Here is a 23766-nt window from a genome sequence, read left to right on the forward strand (position 1 = left end):
AACATGACAACAGGCTCAATGTCACTAAAAATGAGGGGAATTAAGAGATTAAAATGAAATTATAGTTTCTACTGATCATGGCTGGAAAAAGGGGATTTCTCCTACACTGCTGGGGAAGGTATACATTAGCACAGCCTTTTTGGAGAGCAATTTGGCAGTATCTACCAAAGATTTAATTGTGCATACCCTATGACCTAGCGATTTCATTTGAATTAACCATTCTTACAGGAACAATAGAATAAGTTCATAAAGGGGTACGTACAAGAATATCTGTGGCTACATTGTTTATAAGAGTAAAAAAATTAAGTGTCCATTAAGAGTGAAATGGTTATAATCATCAGGGAAATGCAAATCAAAACCTCAATGAGATATCACCTCACACTTGTCAGAATGGCTATTATCAAAAGGACAAGAAATTAACAAGCGTTGGAGAGGATGTGGAGGAAAAAGAACACTTGAGCACTATTGGTGGGAATGTAAATTGGTGCAACCGTTACGGAAAACAGTACGGAGGCTCTTCAAAAACTTAAAAGTAGAGGGGCCAGCCCCGTGGCCGAGTGTTAAAGTCTCGCACCTTCTGCTTCAGTGGTCCGGGTTGGCAGGTTTGCATCCACCTACTCCACACATCAGCCATGCAGTGGAGGCATCCCACACACAAAACAGAGGACAACTGGCACAGATGTTAGCTCAGGGCTAATCTTCCTCAAGCAAAAAAGAGGAAGATTGGCAACAGATGTTAGCTTAGGGCAAATCTTCCTCAAAAAGAAAGAAAAAATTAAGAGTAGAACTCTCACGTGATCCAGCAATTCCACTTCCGGGTATTTATCTGAAGAAAATGAAAACACTAACTCGGAAAGATATCTCCACCCCATGTTCACTGCAGCATTATTTACAACAGCCAGACATGGAAACGACCTAAATGTACCTCGGTGGATGAATGGATCAAGAAAATCTGGTGGGTACATACATATACACATACAGACACACACACACACACACACAGAGGAATATTATTCAGACATAAAAAAGAAGGAAATCCTGCCATTTGTGACAACATGGGTGGACTTGAGGGCATTATGCTAAGTGAAATAAATCAGACAAAGACAGACAAATATTGGAATCTAAAAGAAAAAAAAGCTGAACTCACGGATAACAGAAAACAGACTGATGGCTGCCAGCGGCAGAGGGTGGGGGCAAAGAGTGAAATGGTTGAATAAGTACGGCACATTCATATCATGGAATACCAGGCAGCTGTTAAGTGGAACTGAAGTAGAGCTACACATACTGATGCGGACAGACGCAAAGTAGAGAACTGCGGGACGCAGTTCAGTCACGGACTGAAAACAGCACTACCATGTTTGTTTGACATAAAAAAATTATGTGCATTACATAACAAAGGTATGTATTTATATAAGCACAAAAAAGTCTAGATGACACAAACTAAATGATTACTAGTCTGAGCAGGGGTAGAGAATAAATAGCAACTTTCTTCATATGTTTCAATAAATGCATAAAACAAAAGAAAGTATATCGCTTTATAAAATGAAGGATTAGATCAAAATAGCCTTCACGTTACCCTTCAAGAGTTAGTTTCTATGATTCTGTACAAAGGGTCATAATCGTCGAAATGCCTACAGGGCCAGTTGGGACATGTAACTGAGTGAGCTAAGGTAGGGGGACAGTAAGAGGAGAAGAAATGATGGCATTGTGGTAAACTGGAGTTCACCAGGTGCTACCACCTGAGGATGTGGGCCCAGTGACAGAACTCCCAGTATTTCAAGGAAAATGAAAAATCCAGATTTTCATGTAAAATTTTCTAATTTTTAAATGATAGCCCTAAGTCAAAAAATACTTAAGGCACTCTGTGGGGCAAAATATAACTTCAGGAGGCAATGTACTGTAAAGGTTAAGAGCACAGCTTTATAACCATCTTGGCTCTATCACTTACAGGATATGTGACCTTGACCAAGTTACTTGACCAATCGCCATCCATATATGGAGTATTCAATTAATGCTACCAGTTTTGGCGGTGGTGGTGGTGGTGGTGGTATCACGAGATCCAGTTCTCCGCTGCAAACTGATGAGTTCTGTTCTTTCATCTTTCTCATCTTATATCAAGTTTGATTTAGTTAGCTCACTGCAGTCAAAAGTAATGTAGCACAACTTCCTATTTTCTCTCATATAAGTATGCTTCTTTTAAGAAAACGGAAAACCTATAGGTAAATGAGCAAGTGTGTGCTTCCTAGCTTGCCACTTACTCAATTAAAAAGTTCACGAGGAGCCAGCCGGGTGGCGCAGCGGTTAAGTGCACACGTTCCGCTTCCTCGGCCCAGGGTTCGCCAGTTCGGATCCCGGGTGCGGACATGGCATCGCTTGGCAAGCCATGCTGTGGTAGGCGTCCCACATATAAACTAGAGAAAGATGGACACGGATCTTAGCTCAGGGCCAGTCTTCCTCAGCAAAAAGAGGAGGATTGGCAGCAGATGTTAGCTCAGGGCTGATCTTCCTCAAAAAGAAAAAAGTTCACGAAACTTTACTAATGAAATCAGATAAGCGACGACTGGAGCAAATAAAAAATTAACGATACGAACTATATTAATGAAACTGATCTTGAAGGCAGGAGGGAGAGGTCCTGCAGCCTACTTAGTGTTTCCGGTGGGCTGACTCCGAACTGCACGCTGGCTACATATGAAGTACGTTGGAGGTTTAAAGTCTGGTATCACAGAATCCTGGGTTTGAATCCCTCCAACAATCTACAGCTCTATGACTTTAGACAAGTTACCCACTCTCCGCATCTGTAAAATGCAGAAATAACGGCACCACTTTATTTGGTTGTCGTGGCTGGCACAAGGTTAAGACTCAAAAAACGGTGGTTGTTACCACATATACTCGTTTCTACATTCTCTGTCCACTCTGAATATAAAAGGCAACCTCTTCAGGGTTTTTTGTGCTTATAGGAAAAAATTAGCATAATTAATAAACAAAAAGCAAAACTAAACAAAAATTAGCATAATTATTGTTAGATTCAAAGACAGACAATATTTCATTGGGCACTAAACTTATAATAATTACATGCTCATTTATAATTCAAAAGAAAGCAATTAATAAAGCAACAAAAAATTCTCACAGAGTTTGAGGTAAGATGCATAATAATATGCAGTCAGAGAGCTAATCTTTTTGTATATTACATTAAAATACAAATTCACATTTATCTTTCTCTTCTTTTGAAAATATATAAATTTCATAAGGTACAGCAAAATGGAGCATGAAGTAACCATACCACAATCTATGGCTCAAATATCTTATATGAGTATTTAACATTTTAAACGCACAAAACCCAGAGAACTGTACAACACAAAGAGTGCACTTTACAGTTTGCAAATTTTAGAAAATCAATGAGGACACTGGGGAATCCCAGGCTGGAATGCGGCCTGAGATGAATGAGTCTAACTACATTACAAATGCATGATACAGCCTCACTGTAGAGGGTGAAGGAAGGAGGGGCTGACCCAAGAAACTCTGGCAACTGCGCTTTGGCTACCTACCCTAACGCTGAAGACAGAAAGAACTGTCCTTAGACACTACTCTAGTTGGCAGAGGCATTACTCACAGAGGTGCTGGTTAGCAATTCTGAAACTACTTTACATGTTTACTAAGGTTGAACAAATACGTAAATAAATTGTAACTGGAGCCAGGTCTCTCACTGCAAGAGAAATAAGTTACAAATCAACAAGGGAGGAAGGTTAGAATGAAACTCGGGGTACTGGGTTAGAGCCAGAGACATCAGTACGAACTCATGCTTATTTCCGATAGACGGAGAAGTAATTATAGACTGGTGCGTATACATGGGTTAGAAGACGTACCTATACTGTCCAATGGCATCACCGAGAGTGCCTGGAATGAACGCACCCCGATAGCAACACACACATTCAGTGCCCAGATCTTCATTCCTAAATCCCATTCTCCAATAAAAGGAACCACACTCCCTGGAGAAATGGCTGATTTTAGGACTGCAACAGGAAAATATAAGATGATGCCAAAAAGTAAGAAACTGCTCAAAATGCAAACAAGAAGCAAAAGAACACAAAAAAATATGGAGACACATCAAAAGGACACAGAAGCCGACTGAAAGAGCTCCAATGGCTAAAGCAGCAACAATTTGAGCAACAAAATAAATAACAATAGTATTGACTAGAATGCAAAGTAAACAATAAATATTTATGAGTCCATACTGAGATAAATAAGTGCTTGAATAAATAAATGGGAGAGAAGAAGCAAATCTTCGACAAAGAATTCCAAATAATACATAAAGACACTCCCTACTCCTGGAGGTGGAGATTAATTCCCCTCCCGATGAGTGTGGGTTGCGCTTAATGACTCACTTCCAAACATCAGAGAAAGGAAAGACAAAACTGGTCACTTGTGGAGAAACCTGACCGACACCACCATAACCAGGTGCTCCGGTTAACATTGCCAGGGATGACAACACCAGGAGGGCGCTTCGGCTCTGTGGTATTCATGCCCAAGGCCATAACCCCAGTCTAATCACGTGAAAACATCAGACAAATCCACATTCAGGGACATCCTACAAGCCATCCAGATCGTAGAAAAACAAGGAAAGGCTGAGAAACTAAGACGATCTGAGACTAGGAAGACACGTCAACTAAATGTAACGTGGTGTTCTTGATTGGATCCTGGAACAGAAAAGGGACATCAGTAGAAAAACAGAAATCCAATTGTGTCTATAGTTTAGTTAACAGTATTTCATACCAACATTAACATATTAATTTTGACAATGTAGCAGGGTTAAGTAAGACGTCAATATTAGAGGAAGCTGGATGAACAGCGTAAGAAAACTCCGTGCCATCTCCACAAGTTTTCCATAAATCTAAAATTATTACAAAGATTACAAGTTTAAAAAAAAAAGAATGCAATTGCACAGGGGTAGTTTTGACATTAAGAACAAATCTTTTATGTATGTTTACGTGGTCTCTTGTTGTAATTTTTAGCTAAAATTGAACCGTAAATAAGATAATAAAACCCACATAAGCTGCAGCAGTGTTGGAAAGGAGACCTAGAAGCTCCTGGACGGCCGAGCTGATTCCTATCCGTTTTTGAGGAAGGCGGGAAGGGTCACTCTAGGAGCAGTATCTAGGGGAGAAGCAGCAAGGTGTGGAGGCTAGAAGACCTCGATCCTACAGGGACGCCAGCCCATAGTACTTTGAAACGGCGATCAGATACATTCATTCCTAAGACTTGAGATCAACCACGCTTAGAACACAGGAACTACGACACAGCAAAGTGGGGGAAATAAGTAAGAACAACGAGATCCTGGGATGCTCTAAATATCACGGGAATAAGAAACCAGGAAATAAATGAGTAAGCATGGAAAAGACCTAGGGTAATCTCTGGATCCAAAAGGAGGAGAAAAAAATGCTTTCTCATTTTTTCCGCTTACATTATGATGTCCCTGCTGCCAGGAATAAAACTGTGGCTGGTATTGTTATACATAAATAAGTTTTACTTAAGACCTGAGACTCTCATTTACAGCAGTTTCTCTAGATAAGTATTGGCAAGATCAGAACAAGTGCCATACAAGTGAACTTTGGAAACTAACCCATCTGTTAATCAGAGACTGCGGAAGTAATTAGAAATGCATCCTGAGAAAATGAATTTCTGGAAGCTAAGGAGTGATAACATCATCTAATTTTGAACAAATCACTAAGGCTATTTATGATAGTCATATTATTAAAAAACTGCAATTAGATTTTTTTAGTATCACTAGTTGCAATTTTTTAAAAGATTTGGAAATATAATAATACAATTTTAAAGGAAAATTGTTTTATAAAGCATGCTCATACAAGCCAAAGGGAATTAAATGGAAGATCATGTGCCGTTTATAAACACGAGTTACAAATGACTTCATCATAAGGAATAAAAATATAGACATAGTCAAGAAGAAACAACTATCAGAGTATATTTCCTCTTTTCTACAATCTTTCAACTGTATTCATTACTATTATCACATAAGCCATAAAAACAGTGCAAAATAGAAGATATGTATTGAGCACAATCTGTGGTACCAGTTGGTCAAGATATTCCTAACAATTATGAATGAACGGAAAATCGTCCTCAAACCTAAAAGGTTACACTGCTTAAAATGTATGCCCTTGGAATGCATGATTGTCCGGCAGAGATTAAAAGGCAAAATACGCTTAAAATATCTATTTATAGAATGTCCAGCCCATACTGACCTACAGTGAGCTTCAAGAGAGCAAGAAAATGTAACGAAACTTCTTAAAAAAAAGCTTACATTTGACTTCTAGAGCATTTTACCATTTACACAAACATCTTCTTACGCCTCACAACAACCCTGTGAGGTACGTAGGAAAGTAGTACTAGACCCATTTTACAGATGCGAAGACTAGGGTCAGAAAGACTGTCATTTACAAAGTTATGTGGTGAGAAAGAGCTACGGCAAGGAATGGAGCCCAGTTATTTGACTTCAAAACTGTGGCTCTTTCCCCAATATACTTAGGAAAAAAGTCTAAAACCAAACAAACCCAGAAGGGGAGTAACATATATTCATACACCTCTCCTTACAGAAATCACGTTCCAGAAATGGGAATAAAAATAAAGTCTTACTTTCCCACGGAGTTAATTATTATTCTGGAGCCTAATCTTTTATTAGTTTGGATTAATCTCCAATACAGAAGAATTTCTACTTTGGGTCTTGGATACTCTTATTATCTGATAAACACAACATTTTATAGACCAAAATTTAAAACAACAGGGGCTTCTGTACTTTTTTTGAAAAGCAATCTACAGATGATTCTAATAGTGTTTCATTCACACACTTTATAAGCTTTGAATTTGTATGTTTCTTTTTTTCTATAACAAGGATATCTTTTTTGGTGAATTCCTAATTGGTCAAACCACAGGAATATAACGTTAATGGGAATTCGAAACTAAAACTATGGGTTCCCTACTATCATCTTTTTTCAACCTGAGTTCTAACATAAAATGCAGTGCATTCCTTCTCAATCTTTTTCTTGTTCCAACACATCTAAGTGACACAAAGCACTCTAGTTAGAAGCAATGGTTCATTGCCACGGAAGCTCTGGAGGGGAGAGGAAGGCAACTTGGGGGAGGGCGTGTAAAGCAGTCTGAAGAAGCCCTGACTGGCTCCCTGACTCTCACCACGAGCCCCTCTCCTACGAAAACCAGTCAGAGATGGCGTAATACTGCCAGAGCTTTCTCATTCACATTACTTCAAAAATAGGGCTTCATAGTAAAAGCAATCATCAACCCTGTCGTGCTCACATGCGTCCATGTTGGAATTGAACCACTCCAGGCAAAAACCTAAACCAAGGTAAATTATTCACCATCTGGAGCATATGACAAAGCCTTACTACAATCTACTTTTGCTCTACTGATTTTGAAACTTGCACTTTAATAAAATCTTATTATAAAGTAGTTATTGATGGATTAAAAGAAAACTTATTTGCTATAATAAAACAAACATAAAAAATCATTCACAAAGTTAAAATACTGTTTAAAGAAAATGACACATATAAATTCCTTTTTAAGAGTTCTCATCAAGGAGCCAGCCCCATGGCATAATGTTTAAGTTAGGCGTGCTCCACTTTAGCAGCCCAGGTTTGCGGGTTCAGATCCCAGGCACAGACCTACACCACTGGTCAGTCATGCCGTGGCAGCAACCCACATATAAAGTAGAGGAAGACTGGCACAGACGTTAGCTCAGGGCTAATCTTCCTCAGCAAAGAAAGAGGAAAATTGACAACAGATGTTAGCTCAGGGCTAACTTTCCTAAGCAAAAAAAAAAAAAAACAGAGTTCTAATCAAAATAATACTCAAAGTAAACTGACCTCTTACAGCTACAAAGTATTGATTCATTTTGTAAACATCTGGCTATGTTATGTGGATGTTTGATGAAAAATAAAATATTTGCAAACTGAGGGTCTCGTCAGATGTTTCCCATCCTAAAGAATGCCTTCTGTCTTATCATCCCTGACTCCAAAGCAAGCCAGGTTGTGTAATAAACTGAAGTTAAAAAATAAAAAGTACATACGTATGTACAAATACAGGTACTAAAATTTAGAATCGTGGCAAAACACAGGTACAAGGGATCCCAAAGATCTGGGTGCATGTGCTGTCAGCCAGATGAACTCACCACAACGGAAAAATTGCTTATACTCTTTTACTCCCAAGAACAATATCCAACAATATGCCTCTTTCTTGTTTTACCATCCTTAACAGTGAAGAATTTCTGAGAGCTCAAGCTACCAAAACCAAACTTGTTCTGTTTCAAACCACTTCCTCTAGTAGGCATATTCCTCTCACAAAAATCTTCACATATAAAACATGTATCTGATAATAATTAAGCTTCCATCTCAAGCTTCCATCATCTACACTAAACACTTGAACCTTGCCAAATAGTGCATACTTTTCCCCTTGATCATTCTTACATTTCTCTACAATTCACTTCTCTTTAAAATATAGTGACCAGAACTGGACACGCTACTCAAAAAGAGTAAGCTGTAGCAAAGAATAGAGACAGAACTATACACACAACTTTGGATGCCAGATTCATTTAAAAATACCTTAGCATCATGCTGACTTTTTACTGACTCATATTCAGCTTGTGGTCACGCATGATTATGGCTTTCTTCCCTCCTTATTTATACCTAGCCTGTGCTTTTCCATCCTATAGTCATATGGTTGGATTTTTTCCCTACAAACACCACCTTGCACTTAATTCACCAAATTTCATAAAGTTTTCATAGATCCATTTCCCCCTTTATCTCAGTACTTTATAGAAATGTTGAAATCTGCAGTTTACAATAATTACAATTTATGCCTTAGAAATATCAAGACTACGAAAGTACATAATAATCCACACAACACACATTGTAATTTACAATAAGTAACGAAACTAAGGACAAGACCATACTGACGCCTACTGGAAACCTACCTCCACCGGACGGTCACTCTTTACCAGTGCTATACGTGCCCTCTGCAAGGAACCGTCCATCAGCTTGTGAAGTCTTAAAATCAACTTTCTTAACCCCATCTGCTTCAGGGCTTTGTCTACAAATGGTCTATAAATAGAAGTCAGACAATGTCTACTAAAGCCTGCCTCTGTGCTGCAGTCTGGTGCTCCCCAGCCAACAGGGTCGTCCTCAGACTCAAGCCTCTCGAGCTTCTTAGGCACGCAGTCCTGCGACTGGATACTGAAACTGTTGTCAAGGGGCTGTTTGGTTTCTGGTACCTTTGGATCAGAGATTTGTTCTTCTTCACTCTCATCCGTACTACTTTCCAACTCTTTCAATTCTCCTTCTGCGTCATCGCCCTCATCTTCAGGCTCATTGCCTTTCGATGGTCGAGGGGAAGGAATTTCGAACACTGGCCAGCCAATGTCTGATAAATTCTTGATGCCCAAAACAGTGCCCATAATCCTTAATTTCTGATTTAAGTCTTTCGTGATGTTTAACCACAAACAGAGCGCCTGCACCCTGTCCTGGAAGTCTTTTGCAGCATATTTTTCATAGTCCTTTTGAAGAGCCTGCAACGATGGATAAAGTGCTTCTATGTACTCCAGCAGCTCCATTATCCGTTTTACCTGCTCAAATGACACCCTCTGGCGTTGGAGATGCTCATGGTATGTTGAGTAACCCATAACCCTTGTTCCATGAAGGGCTTTGCACTGCCCTTCTACTGAAGTACCATTAAAACTAGCTCCATTTCTAACAAAGGCAAAGCTCTCGTAATTAACTTTGAAAGTAAGGATTTCATTGATAATATCTGGGATGGCTTGACGGGCTGTATATAAAAAGAGGTCCTGGTCATTAATAGTCCGTCCTGCATGCCAGGCTTGGAGCTCCAACCAGATCAGTTCATTAGATCGGTTAAACCAGAAAGCAGACGTATTTTCCTGTCCTCTTTGCTCCCTGTCCTTCTTCTTTGAGACTGAGGTAAGCTTTAACAGAAGCCGTAAAGTTTCAAAAAACTTTAAGCGATCTGCTGGACAGTCAGTCCTAGAAGTCTGGCGTGCAGTTCTGGCTATAGGCATGGGCACAGATACCGGAAGCTTAGCATTGCTGCAGCCAAGACTGAGGTAAGGCTTATTGAGATCCACATCTGGAATTGATTTTTTAGGCAAAGACCCACCCACTGAGTCCAACATGAATGAACACTGCACGTTTTTCTTGTGATCGCGCTCTGTTGTCCTAAGAGCTGCTCGGATCTTCTTCTCCTGCTTATAGCTGTATTCTTCCACATTCTCCATGGTTTTTCCAGTGTCTTTATGTGGAGGCTGGTTTGATGCATTCATTTTTTCTATTAAAAAAAGAAGAACATTATATTACTCTAAAATATGAAGCAATTCTCACTATCTTCAACGAAACTGATATTCACATGTACATACATTTTTAGGGCTCTTATTGGAGGAAAAAAATCATGCCATATGCTGAAAATTAAATGAATCAAAATATATATAACATTTCTCTCTAAAGTTTTGGAAAGATTTTTCTCCATCTTCCCTGATATACTGTACTTGCTATGTTCTCTAACATCCTTCACTGCTAACCTAAAACAAACTGTTTACCTCTATGCTGCCAAGTACAGTTATCCAGCTAGTCAAACCTCCATGGGCTACCACCTTCACCTCAAGAAGGGAGAAACAGATGGCAGATCCAACAGAAACCTGGCGTAGAAAACACATCCGGTTCCTGCCTTTGCCATAAACGAAACGTCTTAACTTAGAGCAAATCACTTAAGTTTTCTGGGTCACTTTTCTCATTTGTAAAATGAGGTAGATGGAGGGTAGAGTCCTTAGGTCCCTTAAGAGTATCCTCATAAAGAACTGGAAGACAGATGATAAGCAAAAATGTTAACCGTAATTTATTCTATTCCTCGATTTCTTCTTTGCCACAAACAAATGAAGAAAAGCATTTTAAATTTAACATTAACAAAAATCGAAGACATATAGACTAATTCAGAATAATTTGCCTAGTCTGTTATACTGTCACATGAAATCATTCAAAATTAATGCAAAGTAAACATCACACTTATCCTTTGAACAACTGTAAAAAGTTCTATTAATTTAATTCCCAAGCTTTGAAATGAACACACACACACAACCTCCCCCTGTTTGGCATTCCCGACACTATTAACTACCCCTACCTTACTGAAAACCCTCATTCTTTCGCTTTCTAGACACCACAGTCTCCGGTTCTCTTCTACTTCCTAAGTCACTGCTTTTCGAATGCCCCCCCTGGAAGTTTGCTCACTCCATAAAAAGTTAATGTTTCTCAGAGCTCCACTCTTCGATCTCCATCTTACCTTCCTTCTCCCTGGGTGATCTCCTTTACTTCCGCTTCGTATACTGATAACGCCCAAACCTCTAACCCCATCCCACTCTCCCCCTACACTCAAGATAGACTTTGTTTCACTGAATCTAGGGCACATATTTTGTATTTTAACATCCCTGAAATTACAATACGTTTTTTATAATTAATGGTGATATGAATAAGTTTTAGGAACATATTCACTAATACATTTCGTTTACCTTATATACCTGCATAAGAGTAAGAAATGGTTTTTCTAAATCTGTATCTAAATATCAAGAAGGATAAAAGATTTCTTTCAATAAATAAATAACTCTAAGAACACACTGTGTCATTACTTGTAAGCATTTTTTTCTTAGTACATACTATTATAGTATGCCATCAGATTTGATGAAACAGGATATATTTATATGGGTTACAGACTAACACAGCCAAAATCAATTCACCAAAGAAAACTTGTTTAAAACCAGTTCACCTCCTAATCAATTTAAATTAAATTAGTTTTAAAATAAGGGTTTTAAAACAAATATTCCTAAGAGCACTTCCTACTTGATTCACATTATACTTAATTTCCTTTATGATCCATGAAAAAGGATTTCATCTGTCTATAGAGATTTTTGCTATATTTTAATATAAAGATTATTACTATTATTTTTTAAGTTAGCAATATTTTCTAAATGATGGAATTTTTACCTGTAGTTTTAACCTATTTTACTTTTGAATGTCTTAAAACTTTTCATAAATTCCATTCAAGAAATTTCTTCACAATTTTACTGTTTACAAATACTTATCAACATTCATTCATAAGAAATTTGTTCAGGCTAGCCCTTTGCCTCCTCTCTGATGTTCTGTTTAACTGTGTTCTTTATACCTTTATTAGTAGGGCATGTACATACCATTCATTTCTACTTAGTAAAGCAACAGTTATTTGAAAGCAAAGTAAACAACTGCTTCCAAATTTAACTACACTATATTGTATTTTTCAAGCTATCAATTCATACTATACTTTGTTACTAGGAAACACAAAATGATATATACATGGTATCACTCTAAGATTGGAGGTAAAGATAATGAGTTTAGTTTTTAAAACACTGAATTTTGAGGTGCCTATGGGACATCCATGCGGAGATGTCTGCAGGTAACCAATCTATGGGTCTTGAGCTCAGAAGAGAAACCCAGCGACAGTGATTTGGAAATCATCAGTACACAGAGATGTTATTTAATAGCAGGAGAGCACATAAGAACATCCAAGAAACGCGTGCAGAAGAGAGGCAATGAGGACCTAGAACGGAACGCTTTACTAACTTAAGGTTTAGGACCCTAAGAAGACTATAAAATGAATACAGGGTAGCATTACTGATAATGGCCAGGGAATGTATGCATATAATTTATAATTTGAAAGTAATATTGAACATGAAAAAGTATTACTTTGCTTATATAACTTTTAAATGTTCTTCTAATCCACGATTTAAAGGTCCTAAATGAAACGCAGGGTTGATAGAGTAGCTGGAATGACCTTACTAACCCCAGAGGACTGTGCTATAAACTTCATGTCCCAACTCTTCCACACTTACCAGAGAGCTGACATTCAAAGCAGGAAAACTTAAGAGATGCAGCTTCTCAGCCTTCATCTTTATTCCAACAATTAAAAGAACTTAGGAAAACTGCCACAACCCCCTTTTTCTGTCTAGACAGAACCCAATTTTAGCAAGCCTAAAAACACTAATTTTTGTAGATTATATACAAATCTTAAGTCTACCTTCCAGCACACTGTCAAACAGTATACTACACAATTTTTTGAAATTTTGTGTTTATAAAAAGCAACGGTTTAATATTTGGATCTACGATGTGTGTAAAGAAAAGCAAACTGAAAAAGTAGCCAGACGGGCCAAAGAAGATATATTTTTTTCAAAAACAACAAAAACTAAGTTGGTTTTGAAAAAACATACAAATGGAAATTGATAAATCTTAGTTTAAAAATGATGTAATTTAAACTTGAAATAGACTCGAACTGCAGTCTAGCCACCGCGCGAAAAGACAGCACCACTCTATCCATCCTGTCAGGAACTGTATTGTTCAAATAATGGATTTGTGATGGAAAGAGGAAACTCGAGAGTATTTTCTAGCGATTGGTGCCCAGGGAGACCTCTGTAAGATCAGAAGGGACCCGTCAGTTAAGGGAGATATGAGAAGCATTAGGGTGTTGGGGAGAAAAAAATCTGTTAAGTTCAGACCCAGCAATTTCCCCAAGCACTATACTCTGTCTTTATCCACTCTGACATGAGCCAGAAACTTTTAATAATACTCAAAAGCCCATTACTAATGGACAGGCTTGTTTGTTTAGTTCACTGTTGATACGAAATCCCTCTGCAATTAACAAAAAGTCAAATACCAACAGAGCCTCTGAAAAGGAGATGGACCAGAAGTATACAGAATGTATTACATGACAAGTTTTAATTACAGCACCACAAAACAAGTTCATAACAACTTAAGTAAGACTAAGAGAACGTCTGATCTCCCAGTGGCTGCTATCCACTAAATGGTGCAATTTTATAGTACAGCTCAAGAAACCTCCAGAGTAGTTACTTTTTCCATTGGTCAATCAGCAATAATTCCTGCCAAATCAGAAGAACACGAAAGGAAAAAAAAAAATTTTATAACAAAACTGAAAGTAACCAAATGACAAGTAATACGGTTCATTTGTTCAAACAGATCAACTGAAAAAGACAATCAACTGAATTTCCCACCATCCACACCTAGAAATGGCTCTTTAGAATATGTATAAAATGTATTTCTTATGAAGTCCTTGCAAATCTTATGTTCTCCCATACGTACTGTCAAATTACAAACACTGGTCTTCCTCGAGCTCTCTAATGAGAAAGCATCAACAGATGTCTGCTCTCTCCTTTAACTGTGAGATGATCATTAGAGCAATGAGGGCCTAGACTCTCAACGTTAGCAATCTGAAGGGGCTTAGAGACCCTCTAATCCAAGGTTCTCAAATTTCAGTAAATATTAAGAATCACTTGGTTCTTGCTAAAATGCAGATTCCTGGGCCTACTCCCAGTATCTCTGATTCATCCTGGCTAGAATGACACCATATTTTGGCAAACACTGCCCTATTCAACCCCCTCATTTGTGAGGTAGGGGCTTTACAGACATTGTCATAATCTTCACAACTACAGTGTGATGAAGATTACCATGGAACATACAAAGGTAGATAGCAAACGTATGGACAGGCTAACCCATGTTGGTGCCATCACACCTTTACACCTGTCAAAGTTGTTCACACGGCAGTTCCAACTGACCAAGGAGAGGTTAAGGTACTGAGTGCCATGGAAGACAGATTACAGTGGGCCAACTCAACTGCAAAGGCTTTAAGCAAGACCAAGTACTAGACTGGGAGCCTTGAGGAATAGATTCAGCTTAAGCAAGGGTAACAAGGAAGACAAGAGGATATTTTAAACCAGAGAAGAAGAGCATGAAAAGACAGAAAGGCAGAAGAGACTTAGAGTCTGCATATAGGTAGCCTAGAAATATAAATTAGAACCTTGATAGGCCAAGTTTGGACTAAAGAGCTAAAACATGGATTTAAGTCCACTCTAGCTAACGACGAACATTTCTCTAACTATACAGATTGAATCCATTTACCAGCTCAATTTTACAGCAGTATTATAATTTTTCCAAAAAAAAGTTGCTAATCTCACTACTGTTGGCAAAAAACCACACACACATTTACTTACACACACACCTTGAGATATATGCTAACAACAGGGAGATTAATAAATGTGTATGCATACACACGCCTGTGTGTATATGTACAAATTCTGATAGAGCTATCTCAAGATATTTGTTCTAGCTCTATAATCTGGCTATTGCAGTATTATAAAACTGCTGCAAAATGGAGCTAGCTGATAATGATTACGAGGCAGATTCACTCTGAAAAGGGCTTTGGCTTGGGTGTCTTAATTCTTAATTAACCTACTTGAACTACGAGATGAACTGGATTTACTTCCTTCTGCTATATTAAAAAGAACAAAAATTTAAGGATGAGATAGCTTGTCTTTCTCTTAAACCAGCCTTAAGAAACAGCTACATATGCCTAATTACTGCCCAAAATTTACTGAAATCTTAACTGCTATTATTTGGTAGTTATTTACCATTATCCAGAAGTATAATCTTAAATAACAGCACAGCTACATTCTGTTACTCATCAAAGTATGAAATCGAGCCTGGTCAGCGAGCTTATTCAAAAGCTTAACTGGTAGACTACATCAGTCAGGACGTCACATAACTGATTTTTTTTAGGTAATAAAGAGCTAACTGTTTTTACCTAGATATCATAACATTGCTATATATTTATTACAGCTTTTAAAAGCAGAAGTTAATATTTTGACAACAAAAAAGTCTTTATCCAATATTCCCAGGGAAACAAAATCAGGAAAATGCAAAAATTGGATGAAATACAGTTTTCCACACATCTAAGTGGCAATCATTTAAAGTCTGTCAATACAAAGAAAGAAAACGTTGCAGGCAGTGGTGGCCTCACCTTTGTCCAGTATCCCGAGTCGCCTCAGTCCTCTATCTCAGACAATGGCTATGACAGATACTATTTTGAACTTTCCTATCTGGTGATTACACACTTGCATATTATGGATGGAAATAAAAAACAATGAATCTCTTTGCAAGACTTCTTGTGTCCATTTGCAGGAACTTCTCTGAAGTCTAATCCCAAAACTTCTCTAAAGTCTACACCAAAAGTGGATTTGCTGGGTCAAGGATACAATCAACCTCAATTTGATTGTATTAACAAATTACTTTCCCACAGGGGTTGAGACAATTTACACTCCCACCGACATCTGCCACATCTTTGCAAGTATTTGATACTGCTCATTGGCGTGTAATAAGAAATATATTTGGTTGTTGTCCAGGTTCCTGGCACAGAGCTCCTAAAACCCTTAGAATTTCCTGAGTGATAAGAGTGTCTTTTGTTATTCATAAGCAGCCCCTTTCAATCACATCTAAATTTACACTAATATGGCAACTTAGGGTGGGGTCCTAGATTGCCTCAGGATGGGGCTGGTCACAGAAGGACCAAGTGATTAGAGGGTTGGAAGCTTCAGTCCCACCCAGCAACCTGACTTCCCAGAGAGGGTCGGGGTGGGGGAAGGTCTGAAGATTAAGCTCTACAAAAACTCTTGAAGGAGAAGATTGGATGAGCTTCCAGGTTGGGGAACATATCGAGGGGCTGGGAGTGAAGCCAGTACCTGAGGGTTACTGTAAATTAAGTTAATTTTGTCAATTTACTGTTCTTCCCTTTAACCTGAGGAGAGACTCAAAAGTCACAAAGATTTATGAGCTTGCTTTACAGAACAATGCCGTCAAGGATCACCAGATGACTAGCCCCCAGCTGGCCTTGATGCCCGGAAGTCAGATGGCCCAGGGGCTTCTGGGAGTGAAAGACACACAGATTACTCCTTTGATTCTCAACACTCCTCCTGCCAAGCCCTTAGCTCTACCCCTGCTTTCTTCTCTTGTGAAGGTATGAGGGAACCTATCCTCCCACCTTCTCATCTTGGCCAATTCAAATAAACCTTCCTCCATCTCCATGCACCATGTCTCAATGATTGCCTTACTGTTCATCGGGCACAGGAACAGGAACTTGAGATTAAGAGGTTCAGTACCAGGAAGATGGTACCCACAGAGTGGCCTGCAAGCTCCATGTCACCTCCCCATACCTTGCCCTATGCACCTCTTCCATTAGGCTGTTCCTGAGCCTTTTATAATAAAGCAATAAACCTAAGTAAAGTGTGTTCCTGAGTTCTGTGAACAGTTCTAACAAGTTATGGAATGTGAGAGGGGCTCATGGGAACCTTTGATTTATAGTCAGTTGACCAAAAGGTGCCCTGGAACTGAATCTCCAATTATAAGAAATAAATCTATAACATTAGTAGTGACTCTGAGACTATGATAATAAAAATATTTAAAGAATCCTATACATGTAATCAGTTTATGACCATGGCTACCACCACTAAAAAAAAAGTGTTAATGGTTATTCTCACCTCCTTTCAACAAACAGTTGCCCTCATACCTTTTTGTATGCTTACAGTTCTTCGAGGATGTTCTTTTTCTTTTTTTTAAGATCGGCACCTGAGCTAACAACTGTTGCCAATCTTTTTTTTTTTTCTGCTTTCTCTCCCCAAATCCCCCTGGCACATAGTTGTATATCTTAGTTGCAGGTCCTTCTAGTTGTGGCATGTGGGACGCTGCCTCAATGTGGCCTGACGAGTGGTGCCATGTCCGCACCCAGGATCTGAACCAGTGAAACCCTGAGCCACCACAGTAGAGCGCAGGAACTTAACCACTCGACCACCGGGCCGGCCCCAGGGATGCTCTTGACATTGTTTGTATTTATGAAGGAGAGGGGCTGGAGAGCCTAAAGACAGTGTGACTGACCAGACACTAATTCCTCGCAGCCTTACATGCAGGGAGGAGCTAGTCTCTCAAGAAAGCCACAAACCATCCCTCCTGGTGCTGATGTTCTGTGCAGTCTGAGTTTTGGCTGGCCCTGAGTAGCCAAAAGAATGCAGCTGAAGTGATGCTGTGTGATTTCCCAGGCTAAGACGTAAGACGGCTTAGAACTTCTACCTTGATCTCTTACAACACTTTCTCTGAGGGAAGCCGGCTGCCATGCAAGAAGTCCAACAACCCAGGGACCAGTAAGCTGTGAAGAAGCCCAGGCTAGCCACATGGGAGGTCACATGGGAAAAAACAATGCCAGGCAGCCCTCAGCCCAGGTGCCAAACATGTGAGTGAAGGAGCCGTGTGGGATGTTAGAGGCCCAGCAGACACCATAAGGAGAAGAACTGAGGGCCCAGACACAGGGCCCCAGCCAAGCCGTGACAACACCTCCAGCCAACTGAGTTGTTCCAGCGAAGGCACCAGACATCAAGGGGCAGAGAGGAGCTGTGGCCCACCTCAATCCCTGACCCAGAGAATCATGAGCACATAAAATGAGTGCTCTTTCATGCCACGAAGTTTGAGGGTGGTTTGTTACACAGCAACAGATAAGCAGAAAAATGTAAATATCATTGGTGACCTTCATTAAAAAGATGAGTCCCCTTGGACTGCAGTTGTAAAGTGACTATACAGTATGATTCAGAGAGCCTTTGCTTGTCGCAGTGAGAAAGAAAGAATGCACCAGTCCAGATTTCCTTGGAAAGCTTTTAAAATAAATCTGACCAATCTAATTAATTCTAAAAGCTCTTGAAAATACTGAGAGGCCACTATATTATTATGAGCACACACTAGTTTGAAATACTGGTCTCCCTGCCTCAGCCCTCAGGTCATAGCACGAATACCACTCGTTCCAGAAGTCTTCCGAACCCCAGGTCTTTTTGATCCCCTCCTGTGGGCACCTGCAGCAGCCTCCATCCCAGCTCTACCACACGAGATTGCACTGCCTGTTTATCTGTGTGATTCCTACCAGACATGAGGCTAGGGCTTACCCATCATCTAAAGAGTACATGCCTATGGAGTCACTCAAAGTCTGATTCAACGGAAAGAAGGAAAGAGGAATAAGGAAGGGAGGAAGGGAAGAGGAGAATGAGGGGGTAGAAGAAAGGAAAGAGAGCTAAAGGAAAAAAGGAAGAAAGGGAGGGAAGGAAAGAAACATTCAATGAGTGGCCAGCCTGGTGGCATAGTGGTTAAGTTTGTGCCCTCCACTTAAGTGGCCTGGGGTTCACAGGTTTGGATCCAACACATAGACTTAGCACTGCTCATGAAGCCACGCTGTGGTGGCATCCCACATAAAATAGAGGAAGACTGGCACCCGTGTTAGCTCAGTGACAGTCTTCCTCAAGCAAAAAGAGGAAAATTGGCAACAGATCTTAGCTCAGGGCCAATCTTCCTCACCAAAAAAAAGAAAGAAAGAAAGAAAGAAAGAAAGGAAAAAGATTTAATGAAAAAGTAACTATGGTAGCAACACACACAGTGAGAAACAGAAAAAGGGCTAGGAAGAGCTTCAACAAGTCCAGGCGGGACTAACTCAGGCTGGAGTCCCAACTCTACAACTGGGTAGCTATGTGAAATTCAGACTCAGTGTCCTGAAAGTGGGGACACCAATTAATAAGGATACATTCAATGACATTATTATTTAATTCTACTTTAAAATTTAAGGCAAGAAAGTAATCAATACTGAGAAAGAAACCTTTAGCTTACAATAATAATGACAGCTAATACTCACTGAAGATATGACCCTCACAACACTAAGGCAGATGACTTTGCAGATGGAGAAAATAAGAGACAGAGGGTGCCCAGACAGAAGCTGGTAGAACCAGGATTAGAATCTAGGCAGTCTGCCAACTGAGTCTGTGCTCTTGCCCACCACGCTCTGCTGCTGCAGTCTGAGAACAAGTGAGTTCTCAGGGACTGTTTCACCATCGCAGCACAAACACCCTATCAGCAAACGTGAAAATGGCCCGCTGGACCAACCTGGGCGCTTCACTTCCATCTTTTCCTGGTATTCATGAACAAGAATGCTGGCAAGATACAATCCACCAGATGGCAAACACAGGAAGCTACTTTCCAATATACACATGACTGAGATACTTCAAACTAAAAACTCTAGAGATTCTGTGTGTATTTCCTCAACCGTAAACTGAATACTACATAGGACCACACCTCACTGGGGCATGATGATATTTAAAAGATAGCTGTTATTTAAGGAGCTAAGAGCAGTGCTTAGCACAGAATAAACACTCAATAACTGTTAGTGATAACCGGATAAATGCTGCTACAAACGACACAGCAGCCATTTAAAAGAACAGAACGGGTTATTCTTTGACATAAAAAGTTCACAAAACATTAAATGAAAAAAGGAGCTGGTTATAAAACAGTAAATATAGCATGGCAATATAAAAATATGCAAGCAAAGAGAGTACAAGGCAAAGATGGTAAAAGATGTTACTTCTGCATATTGGGTCTATGAGTATTTTTATTTCTTATCTGTATATTCTAAATTTCCTACAACAAATAGGTCATCTCTTGCAATAAGAAAAAGAATACGTTATTAAGGATTTTGGTGTCCTGAGTCTGCTACTAGACAGCTACAAGTCAAAAGGTTCAAGGGCATTCACTTCTTCACCAGAAAAATGGCAGGAGCTGAAGCAGGTGGTCTCTGAGACTCCTTCCAGATGGAAAGTTCTCTAATTTTATGAAATAAACAATGAAAAGAAGTTTTGGAGGAAGAGAGACAACACTCCTCTTCCTTCTATCTCCCACACAGCCCAGAAGGACAGGAGGAACCCAACGAACATCTGGTGACCGTTTTTCTGACTGATTAGTGAAAGACAGTCTAGTCAACTCAAGCACTGCAATCAGGTAGCTTAACCCCTGCTGCGTGTCCTAAGAAAAGGTCTAAACGGAGGACCAGGAGACCCAGTTCTAAACACAGCCCTGCCGCTATCTCGAGCCTTCTGGCCTTAAAGAAGTTGGTCTAAAACCCTGGGCCTCAGTTCCTCTATTTATACAACGGGGGACCTGTGCCGTCAGCTCCGGTTCTAAAACTGTGTGAACCAACAAGCGAAGAAAAAGCAGACATACTATCGGCATCCTCTCACTGTACCGCCACAAAGTAAATATGTATTAACTAATACTGATTCAGTAGATGCTGCTTCACTGATACTATTTTAGATTAAAAAAACCTTCTGTAAGCATGTGAGAAATTTCTTTGAGAAAAATGGATAAAGATTGATTTTAAAGATGATAAATTACAATGGAAAGCTATTAATTTCCAAAGGGTTACCAGTAAGTACAGGCCACAGGTCAACATCCTACCACAAACAAAGTTTTAAAAGAAAGTAAAAAATAATTTCCCTGTGGAAAAGAATGCTGCTTAGGAATTCCTCCTTGGATAAGCTTTCACTCAAGCAAATAAACACAATAAAATCCACTTCTCTTGCCCTCCTCTTTTCTTGAGGAAGGGCTATGACAGGCACACAGAGACCAATGTGTGGAAGAAATCTGTGGGAACGGGAACCTGGCGAAAGAGAGGAAGAGCACTGCTAAACAAAAGGCGAAACGGGAATGAGCTTGACCTCAGTAGGGAGAACACGACATGGGGGAAATTTCTCACATGAGATAAAGAATGAAATCCCTATCTTGTGCAGTAATAGATAGATGAATTCCAGGAAGCTGTAAGATCAGTTTTAGGACAACTGTTTGCTGAAACTAACAGGGAAAGGCTAAACCATAAGGCTTCAGTGACCTGAGTTTCCACAACAGGAAGCAGGGTACAAGAAGGCAGCAGGTCAGCACAATGCAATTCATCTACCTGAAAAAATAACAGCTGTGACATGCTAGGAGGAGGCAGAAACGAAAGGAGAGAACTCAGCTCCTAGGAGCCAAACACTATCCGGGCTTTGGAACTCTAAATAAAGAGAAAAGTCGAATACAGGTTCTGTCCATGGTTATAAGGTGTGGGGTACCGTGTAGGCAGCGGGCTGATTAAGGAAGAGGACCTTAGCCACTAAGGCCAGCATCACAGTCATCAGCAAAGAGCACAGGTCTCGGGCTGCCTCAGGAATCCTGGGGAAGAAAGCCTGGATCTGCCTCTCCCAAAGTGTCCAACACATCATGTCTGGAAGACAGAATCTAGAAACTTCAGCCTAAGAGATTCAAAGAATAAAAGAAAGCCCACACCAGTAGCCATCCTGGAGGTGTACATTGAGTCACCCACATTTGGCTTCTTCCACATCCTAAAAGGAATACAAACGCCTCACACCGCGACTTTAACAGTTCCTCAGGACAAACCTTTCTATCTCTGGAGAATTATTTTCTCCTTTATTAACAATACTGCTAATGGTGGTAATTCAAAAATCAAAAAATAAAATTTAAAAACAGTATTAAGACCATTTTTAAAATAAAAGGAATAACTAACATTATCTTGGAAAGGATCAATCAGTAGCTACACATTATACAAAGATTACGTACCATAAGTGCCAGGCCCTCTCGTGTGTTTCTTTTTTAGTACAAGACTTACCCTTCAAATTAGATCGACCGGCAGGCCTCCCTACATTATTCCTCTGGTGTTTGGTGGACATGCGTTTCATCTGTCGAGGTGTGCTGGGGGGAGAGGCGCCATAAAGGTTCTCTGTACTCGTTTCATCCGGAAAATCCTCTGGATCAGATTCAGAATTCTTGCAAGCTGAATCTCCCAGTGTGCACTCTTGCCTGTGAAAGACAATAAGCAGAGAGGATATTCAGTAACTGTCAGGTGATTTCAAATTTAAACTACTTTTAATTTCTTTTAAGAACTCTTTGTAAAACTTTTCTGTGGATCTTTCTCCTCTATTTGCACTTGTGGAAACTCACAAGGAGAACTTCTGTCTCACTAAAGGGATAAGGCCCGTGCCTGCTGCTGCTCTGACAGCAAACAACAAGGAGCACCAGACGGGAGGACGGATGTGCAGTTTCTGCTCTTCGTAGAATTCTTTCTAACATAAACAAAGTTTAAAACCAAAAACTTACGGATGAAGGGAAAAAAGCGCAAAGGACCAGAAGATTCAAATCAGACAGAAGTAAGTACGTATTTGTGTGCTAGCCACTGGCCAGCTTAATTGATGAGTGGGCAAATACAGCCCTGCCTTGACTTCAGAGCCTGGCTCCTTTCTCTTTTCGAAGCACACACAGAACAGAAAGCACAGGAACACTTTACTGTGGCCCGAGGAGCAAAGCAGAGAGCAGTGATAACACACAGTAGGTCAACTTTTCTATGTTCTCTGACAAACACTACAGTACAGACCTCAGGAGCGGGGTGGGGGAGAAGGACGCTATGGAAGAAGAAAAGGGGATTCCTTTCTATTCACCTTCAAAACGCAGGTCCTCATTACCTTGTTCTCTAGCAAGACTTCACGCAATTCTCTCCCCAGCTGACTTCTCAAATGATAGCACTACTTTGATAAAGTTTTATTTTTGCAATGCTAACAAAATAAAATTTAATGATACACACTGAGAACAAGAACAAGTATAATTCCAAAACAGCAAACTAGAGGGAACCAATCATGGAGTTCCTTTCAAATACGTCCCACCACAGTCTACCCTATTCTGAATATTCTTTATAAAATATGTTTTATAACCGTAACTCCAAACTATATCTAAGATACAATCAGCTTTCTGCCAGTTTTCTTCCTGATAATTTATATCCTGATAGAAAATCAAAGCTACTGCAAAATCATGAGGAAAAAAGAAAACCACTCTAAAATGTCTGATACCATTATTATTGAATTGGACCGACAAATAAAACTTCAGAAAATAAATTACCTTTCACAAAAATAAAGATGATGGAGAACTATACAAATTTGCAGCACTGAAATCTGTAAAGAATGCCTTCGACAGG

The 23766-nt window shown here is 39.7% G+C and overlaps 1 protein-coding gene across 6 annotated transcripts in view; it reads right to left on the reverse strand.

The window, feature by feature from the left end:
- The window catches only part of MAP3K4 (mitogen-activated protein kinase kinase kinase 4), a 138976-nt gene that overhangs the window by 48927 nt on the left and 66283 nt on the right, over positions 1–23766 (reverse strand). For all 6 annotated transcript variants that reach the window (XM_046670631.1, XM_046670630.1, XM_046670632.1 and 3 more), the window contains exons 2-3: positions 22411–22601; positions 8996–10359 (exon numbers count right to left, since the gene is read on the reverse strand). In XM_046670631.1, coding sequence (XP_046526587.1) covers positions 8996–10359; positions 22411–22601 — 1555 coding nt within the window. The remainder of the gene's footprint in view (positions 1–8995; positions 10360–22410; positions 22602–23766) is intronic.

Source organism: Equus quagga, chromosome 8, assembly GCF_021613505.1.
Source record: "Equus quagga isolate Etosha38 chromosome 8, UCLA_HA_Equagga_1.0, whole genome shotgun sequence".
Taxonomy (NCBI): Eukaryota; Metazoa; Chordata; class Mammalia; order Perissodactyla; family Equidae; genus Equus; species Equus quagga.